Here is a 9,881-nt window from a genome sequence, read left to right as displayed (position 1 = left end):
GCTTTTGAACTGTGGTGTTGGAGAAGACTCTTTGAGAGTCCCTTGGACTGCAAGGAGATCCAACCAGTCCATTCTGAAGGAGATCAGCCCTGGGTGTTCTTTGGAAGGAATGATGCTAAAGCTGAAACTCCAGTACTTTGGCCACCTCATGCGAAGAGTTGACTCATTGGAAAAGACCCTGATGCTGGGAGGGATTGGGGCAGGAGGAGAAGGGGACGACAGAGGATGAGATGGTTGGATAGCATCACCAACTTGATGGATGTGAGTTTGAGTGAACTCCGGGAGTTGGTGATGGACAGGGAGGCCTGGCGTGCTGCAATTCATGGGGTCGCAGAGTCAGACACGACTAAGCGACTGAACTGAACTGAACTGATAAATATTTTAGACAAAGAAATGAGTGTTTCAATCCTTCTTCTGCATAGTTTTGATTTACAGTTAAGTTTTACTGTATCAACAGTCTTCTGTACAACATAAGCATATTGGCAGGGGGCGGGGGGCAGGGATACATGGTTGCACATGCAGCAAGTCATAGTTTCTGTTATTTCTCTTTTCTCCTTCCCTTTCTTGACTATTTTTGAACAGATGGAAATCAGATTACAGGAGGGTCAGCCCTGAGAAGATATTATAAGGGTGCTGAAGCCAGAAGGAAATGGGAGAAGGCAGGGACTATCTTATCTTTTGTCTTGGTTACCCGGGCACTGGTAAGCTGATTATATAAACAGGAGCTTTAAGTCCTTTACAGAACAAGCTTCTCTACTCTGCCTCCTCTTTAACTTTGGCACCTCTGAGTTGCTTGGCTGTAGCATTTGGGTCAGGTAGGTCAACTTGGGACTAGCTCCTCTCTAAATAAAACAAAATCCATGATCTTCAAGGTTTCTCTTTTTTTAAAAAACCAGCAGATGGAAAAGAGGAACCATATTGAACATTCTGCAGAGTATGTGACTCTGTCCACAGGCTCTGCCTCATTCCATTCTTTATCTCAATGAAAGCATTTTAGCTCCAGCACAACTTTACAGTGTGTGTGTGTGTGTATGTGTGTTAGTCACTCAGTCATGTCTGACTGTTTGTAACCCCACAGACTGTAGCTCACCAGGCTCCTCTGTCCATGGGATTCTCCAGGCAAGAATACTGGAATGGGTAGCCATGCCCTTCTCCAGGGGATCTTCCCAGCCCATGGATCAAACTTGGGTCTCCTGCTCTGCAGGTGGATTCTTTACTATCTGAGCCACCAGAGAAGACCACAACTTCATAAGCTCTCGGTCTAGACCTTATTCCCATTCTCTCAGCCTATCTCCCTGTGACTTGGACTGAAGTGTGAAAAGCACAAAAAATCCGCGAGAAACATAATTTAATGTAGTATTATTATATTTTGTATTAGATTGTTTAAACATCTTTAGTGATTTCCTTTCCTTTAAAAGTGTTCATTTTTCTTATAAAAATAATAAAAGTTCATTGTAAGCAGTTATAAAATACCAGAAGTATAAAAAATGATACATAATCTAAGTACTAGTACATAAACTTGATATTTGCTTCAAGACTTCTATGCATCATTTTGATGCTCAATATCACGAATTATTAGAGAAATGCAAATCAAAACTACAATGAGGTATCACCTCAAAACAGGCAGAATGTGCTGTGCTGTGCTTAGTCGCACCCGACTTTGCAACCTCCATGGACTGTAGCCCCCTTGGCTCCTCTGTCCATGGGGATTCTCCATGCAAGAATACTGGAGTGGGTTGCCATGCCCTCTTCCAGGGGATCTTCCCAACCCAGGGATTGAACCCAGGTCTCCTGCATGGCAGGTAGATTCTTTACCATCTGAGCCACCAGGGAAGCCCCAGAATACCGGAGTGGGTAGCCTATCCCTTCTAAAGGGGATCTTCCTGACCCAGGTATTGAACTGGGGTCTCTTGCACTACAGGCAGATTCTTTACCAGCTGAGCTACCAGGGAAGCCCCAGTCAGAATGGCCATCATCAAAAAGTCTACAAACAATAAATGCTAGACAGGGTGTGGAGAAAAGGGGACCCTCCTACACTGTTGGTAGGAATGTAAATTGGTACAACTACTATGGAGAACAAAATGGAGGTGCCTTAAAAAGCTGAAAATAGAACTACCATATGACCCAGCAATCCCACTCCTTGGCATATAGCTGGAGAAAACCAAAATTTAAAAAGCTACATGCACCCTAGTGTTCACTGCAGTGCAATTTACAATAGCCAAGGCGTGGAAGCAACCTAATCGTCCATCAACAGATGAATGGATAAAGAAAATATGGTGCATAAATACAGTAGAATATTACTCAGCCATAAAAAAGAATGAAATAATGCCATTTGCAGCAACATAGATGGACCTAGAGATGATCACATTAAGTGAAGTAAATCAGAGAAAGATAAACATCATATCATTTATATGTGGAATCTAAAAAGTGATACAACTGAACTTTACAAAACAGAAAAGACTCACAGATTTAGGAAACAAACTTATGGTTACCAAAGGAGAAAGGTCAGAGGAGGGATAAATTAGGAGGTTGGGATTAACAGATACATAGTATTATATATAAGATAGATAATCAACAAGGGCCTACTATATAGCACAGGAAACTCTACTCAATACTCTGTAATAAACTATATGGGAAAAGAATCTGAAAAGGAATAGGTATATGTATATGTATATCTGAATCACTTTGCTGTATACCTGATATTAACATAACACTGTAAATCAACTGCACTCCAATATAAAATAAAAATTAAAAAAGACTACTGTGCATCTTTTCATTTTATATGCTTGAGATTTTATATATATATATGTAAAATATATATATGTAAAATATATATTGTATATATGTAAAATATATATTATATATATGTAAAATATATATTATATATATGTAAAATATATTTTTTATATATGTGTGGGTGTTTGTGTGTGTATGTGTCCATTTTATTTTTTGAAAAAAGCAATTTTATTTACTTACCACCCCTCCTTTCCTCCTTTTTTCTCTCTCTGTTATAAGTTCAGCCCTTCTTTTAGCAATCATATCATCCTGTTAAAGAAAGAAGCATTAAAAATGTCAACAGATAATAATAAAATTACTTTCTATGTATTAATATTTTTTCCCAAATGGGAATAATATTTGGTCAGAGGATACTTTCCAGAAAAGATTGTGATGGTGATAATTATGTCACATGTATCTTTGGACCTCTGGCCCTCTTGATCAGCTATTTCCCTCCAGAGGTATAAGTGGCACTTGTGATCAGTCAGTTTTTATCTTCAAACTTTAGAATCCCTTTTCAAAATGTATTACTTATTTGTTTGCTTTGGTGGAGAGGTGGATTTTGCACATGGAGAAATACGGAGGCTATTTGTTGAAAATGTCGGATAATTTTTCATCATATTATTAAGATGTAATTGTCTAAAGAACCCTAAAAGCACATATATACATGAGGAAAGCATTTGTACTTTGGATACTTTCACACATATGGTATATGGGTAGTCCTCTAGTTTTTTCGCGGCCTCTAAATCTAACGCAATGAATGGGTCCTCTGATGTGACCTTAAGGTTTGCATGAAAGCTAATCAGCTACCCTTGGGTTCTGGGGCTCATTGGTTCACGACTCTTGAAATTGCAGTCCCTTTAAATACTCAGAGATCAGAGAGGTGCCTTAAAGACATGCCCTGGGGGCTCTGGTCTAGGCCAGTAGCACCCTGCTCCTTTTATCTGGCAGTTACTGAGTATACATCCCAGATAACGTATGTTTGCTTGACATTCAAGAAAGAATTATAAAATCAAATGAAATAAAATTAATTTCATATATGAATCCCAGAGAGATTCTGTAGCTTTTCAGAAGATGAGGATTATAAAAACTCTAATTTCCTTTTTTTAAACCAAAGTTTTACCATAGGTACTTTAACTGTAAAGCTATAAAAATAGTCCCTTTTGCCTGAGTTGTGGGTGTGAAAAGAAAGGAGCAAATGCACAAGGTTATGAACTAGCTCCAGAAATCTGTTCTTTCCTGTTACACATGCCCTACAAATTTTAGGGCATGTGATGGCTAGGATGGGGCTTGATTGCTTTACAGCTGCTCTGTCCAATATGGCAGTTACTAGCCATCTGAAAAGGATTTAAGGCAAAAGGACAAGGGGGTGGCAGAGGATGAGATGGTTAGATAGCATCATTAACTCAATGCACATGAATATGGGCAAACTTTGGTATGCCCTCTGCTTTCTTTTCCATTCTCATGCTTACAGAGCCTCTTGCCTAGCAGACAGTTGGGCCCATTTTCTTTAGAGATCAGCAGCAGAAAAGTGAAGGATGTCACACAGCAGAGTGTGAAGCTTGGTGTCTCTCCATATCTCCCTCCTTACTTTCATAGTACTTGGAAGACTGAGAGCTGGGCTTGCTTTGATTGTGCTGGCCACAGATGACCTGGGACAGGCAATACTTTTTTTGGCTTCACAGGATCTTTGTTGCTATACACAGGATCTTCCGTCTTTATTGTGACACGTGAACTCTTAGTTGTAGCATGTGGGTTCCAGTTCCCTGATCAGAGATCCAACCTGGGCCCCCTGCATTGGGAGCATGGAGTCTTAGCCACTGGATCACCAGGTCCATGTTCCAGGGCATGCAATCTTAGTTCCAGCGCATGCAGTCTTAGTGTGGTGGTGCAAAGGGATGGATGGAAATGCCTTTAGAGGGATTTCCTCCAACTAAGTCCAAGATGAAAAGAATTCGACAACTGTGTCTGAGCAGTGAAAGAAGATCTTCATGGTTTTAACACGTGATACATTAATGAGTACTGAGTTGTGATAATGAATCCAATAATTTAAGTCATTGTATCTCAGAATTGGAATTAACTGATTAGCTCTTTGACACTAGGGAGCTTTCTTCCATATTCTCCCTACCAAATGTCTACTTAGCCTATGCTTATCTGCCTTCAATAAGTAGCTCACTGCCTTCGGTCTTTGTTCTTTTGGAAAGTCTTACTAGTACTGAAATACATCTTCCTGTACCTTTCTCCTACCAATGGTGTTTCTTTTGCCCATGGCCACATGGAACACAACAATTTCTCTTCAGCATAAAAGACTATCACATAATTTACCACTGCTCTCATGCCTTATCTTGGTCTTCCTAGTTCCAGACTTGGGAAGCTCCATTCATTCTACTCAATCCAGAAGAGAAGCGAAAAGCAAAGGAGAAAAGGAAAGATATAAACATCTGAATGCAGAGTTCCAAAGAATAGCAAGAAGAGATAAGAAAGCCTTCTTCAGCGATCAGTGCAAAGAAATAGAGGGAAACAACAGAATGGGAAAGACTAGAGATCTCTTCAAGAAAATCAGAGATACCAAAGGAACATTTCATGCAAAGATGGGCTCGATAAAGGACAGAAATGGTATGGACCTAACAGAAGCAGAGGATATTAAGAAGAGGTGGCAAGAATACACAGAAGAACTGTACAAAAAAGATCTTCACAATCCAGATAATCACAATGGTGTGATCACTGACCTAGAGCCAGACATCCTGGAATGTGAAGTCAAGTGGGCCTTAGAAAGCATCACTACGAACAAAGCTAGTGGAGGTGATGGAATTCCAGTTGAGCTATTCCAAATCCTGAAAGATGATGCTGTGAAAGTGCTGCACTCAATATGCCAGCAAATTTGGAAAACTCAGCAGTGGCCACAGGACTGGAAAAGGTCAGTTTTCATTCCAATCCCAAAGAAAGGCAATGTCAAAGAATGCTCAAACTACTGCACTATTGCACTCATCTCACATGCTAGTAAAGTAATGCTCAAAATTCTCCAAGCCAGGCTTCAGCAATATGTGAACCGTGAACTTCCTGATGTTCAAGCTGGTTTTAGAAAAGGCAGAGGAACCAGAGATCAAATTGCAAACATCCGCTGGATCATGGAAAAAGCAAGAGAGTTCCAGAAAAGCATCTATTTCTGCTTTATTGACTATGCCAAAGCCTTTGACTGTGTGGATCACAATAAACTATGGAACATTCTTCAAGAGATGGGAATACCAGACCACCTGACCTGCCTCTTGAGAAATTTGTATGCAGGTCAGGAAGCAACAGTTAGAACTGGACATGGAACAACAGACTGGTTCCAAATAGGAAAAGGAGTACGTCAAGGCTGTATATTGTCACCCTGCTTATTTAACTTATATGCAGAGTACATCATGAGAAATGCTGGATTGGAAGAAACCCAAGCTGGCATCAAGACTGCCGGGAGAAATATCAATAACCTCAGGTATGCAGATAATACCACCCTTATGGCAGAAAGTGAAGAGGAACTCAAAAGCCTCTTGATGAAAGTGAAAGTGGAGACTGAAAAAGTTGGCTTAAAGCTCAACATTCTGAAAACGAAGATCATGGCATCCGGTCCCATCACTTCATGGGAACTAGATGGCGAAACAGTGGAAACAGTGTCAGACTTTATTTTTCTGGGCTCCAAAATCACTACAGATGGTGACTGCAGCCATGAAATTAAAAGACGCTTACTCCTTAGAAGGAAAGTATGACCAACGTAGATAGCATATTCAAAAGCAGAGACATTAACTTTGCCAACAAAGGTTCATCTAGTCAAGGCTATGGTTTGTCCTGTGGTCATGTATGGATGTGAGAGTTGGACTGTGAAGAAAGCTGAGCATTGAAGAATTGATGCTTTTGAACTGTGGTGTTGGAGAAGACTCTTGAGAGTCCCTTGGACTGCAAGGAGATCCAACCAGTCCATTCTGAAGGAGATCAGCCCTGGGATTTCTTTGGAAGGAATGATGCTAAAGCTGAAACTCCAGTACTTTGGCCACCTCATGTGAAGAGTTGACTCATTGGAAAAGACTCTGATGCTGGGAGGGATTGGGGGCAGGAGGAGAACGGGACGACAGAGGATGAGATGGCTGGATGGGATCACTGACTCGATGGACATGAGTCTGAGTGAACTCCGGGTGTTGGTGATAGACAGGGAGGCCTGGCGTGCTGCGATTCATGGGGTCGCAAAGAGTCGGACACGAATGAGCGACTCATCTGATCTGATCTCATCAAGACATGTCATATAAATGGAATGAATCATAGAGTACATATAATACTATTTTCTTTGCCTGGTTTCTTTCACTTAGCATAATGATCTTTTGTAGGGAGTATCAATAGTTCATTCCTTTCAAATACTGAGTACTACTCCATTATATGAATATACTATATATTTATTTATTATTTTCCCAGCTTTGTAAAAATGAGAGATATTTAACGTGTATGTCATTAAGATTTGATGTACGTATACATTGTGAAAGGACTCTTCCCCCATTTGGTTAAGTAACACATCCATCACCTCACATACGTATCCTGTGTGTATGACAACATTTAAGTTCTACTCTCTTGCCAAATTTCAATTATACAGTACAATATTATCAACTATAGTCATCATGTTATACATTAGATCCTCAGGCCTTAATCGTATTATAATTGAACTTTTTTATATCATCTTACCAACCTCTCCCCATTTCCCACACCCCCCAGCCCATGGCAACCACTTGTATACTTTCTGTTTCTATGAGTTTGATTATTTTTTTTCCAGATTTTACATACAAGTGATAGCTTGCAGTATTTGTCTTTCTCTGTCTGGCTTGTTTAACTTGGGATAATGCCCTCAAGCTTCACCTGTGTTGTTGCAAATGGCAGGATCTCCTTCCTTCCCATGGCTGAACAATGTCCCATTGTATATACACCTACCCCGCATCTTCTTTGTCCATTCATCTGTTGACAGACACAGGTTGTTTCTATACCTTGACTATCGTGAATAATGCTGCTATGAACACGGGAGAAGAGATATCTCTTTGAGATAATGACTTTGTTTCCTTTGGATACATATACCCAGAAGTGGGATTCCTGAATCATATGGTAATTCTATTTTTTAATTACTTGAGGAACCTCCATACTGATTTCCATAGTGGCTGTACTAGTTGACATTCCTATCAACAGTGTACAAGGGTTCCTTTTTCTTCACATCCTCATCAGCATTTATCTCTGTTCTCTTTTTTTATTTAGACATCCTAACAGGTGTGAGAGGTGATATCTCATTGTGATTTTGATCTGCATTTATCTTATGATTACTGATGTTGAGCACCTTTTCATGTCTCTGTTGGTCATGCCTTCTTTGGAAAAATGTTTATTCAGTTCATCTGCCCACTTAAAAAATTAGATTGCTTGGTTTTTTTTTTCCTCTCTCAACTCCCTCTTCCCTATTCCCTTCCCACAATTTACTCTTCTCTATTTCCCTTATTACAACTGAATATAATACTACCATTTATTTATTACTTATCTGTCTCTCATTGAAATGGTATTGCCACAAACACAGAATTTTTGTCTGCTTTGTCTACTGTTATCTCCAGCCTGACACATAATAAGTGTTCCATAGTATGTGTTCAATGAATGAATAAATGAACATATATTGAGTACTTACTATGCATTGAATATTATAAAAGTCCTTCACATAGATTTTTTCTGTTTAAACTTTTTATTTTGTACTAGTGTATAGCCGATTAATAATGCTGTGACAGTTTCAGCAAAGGGATGGAGCTGTACATATACATGTACCCATCCTCCCCCAAGCTCCCCTCCTATCCAGGCTTCCACATAACATTGAGCAGAGTTCCATGTAATTGTTTGGTTTTTTGATACTGAGTGGTGTGAGTTCTTTATGTCTTTTGGACTTTAACCCCTTATCAGGTATATGATTTGCAAATATTTTCTCCTATTCCCTAGACTGTCTTTTATTTTGTTGATGGTTTCTTTTGCTTGGAAGAAGATTTTTTTAGTTTGATGTAGTCCCACTTACTTATTTTTGCTTTTGGTGTCAAATAAAAGACATTATTGCCAATATTGATGTGAAGGAGCTTACCCCTTTTTGTTATAGGAGTTTTAGGGTTTCAGGGCTTGTGTTTCAAGTCTTTGACCTACTTTGAGTAGATTTTTGTGTATGTTATAAGATAGGTGTCCAGTTTTATTCTTCTGCGTGTGGCTGTACAGTTTTCCCAATGCCATGTATTGAAGAGACTGTCTGTTCTCCACGTGCATTCTTGGCTAGTTTGTCATGAATTATGGGATTATTTCTGTGCTTTCTACTCTGTTTCACTGATTTATGCATCTAGAGTCTGCTATTGAACCCCTCTGCTGAATTTTTTAGTTTGGTTACTCTATTCTTCAGCTCTATGACTTCTGTTTGGTACTTTTATTTTCTGTTTGTTGAAGTTTTCACTTTGTTTATGCATTGTTCTCCTGACGTTGGTGAACATACTTATGACCATTATTTCTAACTATATATCAGATAAATCACTTATCTTTGTTTCAATAAGATTTGTTTCTGGAGTTTTATCTTGTTCCTCTGTTCAAAATATATTCCTCTGTTCCTTCATTTTCTTTGACTCTATGTGTTGGTTTCTGCGCATTAGATAAAGCAGCCACCTCTCCCAGTCTTGACTGGGGGTCTTGTGTAGAAGATGAATACAGCTCAGGTTGGCCTGAGGTCCTGGCCATCTCTCAAGCCTTTGTGCTTGTGTAAGACATGTTCTTGGTTTTCAGTGGCTCCCGTAGTTAAGGGTGTGCCATGACCTATCAGTGTCCCAAACGGAGGATCACAGTCATTACAGATTGATAGGAAGCTAAGACCTTCAGGTAGCAGCTGTTTTGATGTATTAATAGGTGATGTGGGTATTTTCTCAATTACCCAATGTGCAGGAATCTAGCTTCTCCTAGACTAGTTTCTCCAGTTAGTTTCTGCATTTCTTTCAGAGTAGACTGAGTTCAGAAGACTCATGTGTTGCCACCTTGAGCTGTAACAAGGGAACCTATCTGGATATTTGTCACATTTTGTTTATCCATTCATCAGT

At 39.5% G+C, this 9,881-nt stretch overlaps 1 protein-coding gene across 1 annotated transcript in view; it reads right to left on the bottom strand.

Moving 5' to 3' along the window:
* The window catches only part of AK9 (adenylate kinase 9), a 123,059-nt gene that overhangs the window by 32,522 nt on the left and 80,656 nt on the right, over window positions 1-9,881 (bottom strand). The window contains exon 29 of the mRNA XM_010856690.1: window positions 2,980-3,045. Within this exon, the coding sequence (XP_010854992.1) occupies window positions 2,980-3,045 (66 nt within the window). The remainder of the gene's footprint in view (window positions 1-2,979; window positions 3,046-9,881) is intronic.

Source organism: Bison bison, unplaced genomic scaffold (assembly GCF_000754665.1).
Source record: "Bison bison bison isolate TAMUID 2011002044 unplaced genomic scaffold, Bison_UMD1.0 scf7180017864373, whole genome shotgun sequence".
Lineage (NCBI taxonomy): Eukaryota > Metazoa > Chordata > Mammalia > Artiodactyla > Bovidae > Bison > Bison bison.
This window is presented reverse-complemented; position numbering and strand designations above follow the sequence as displayed.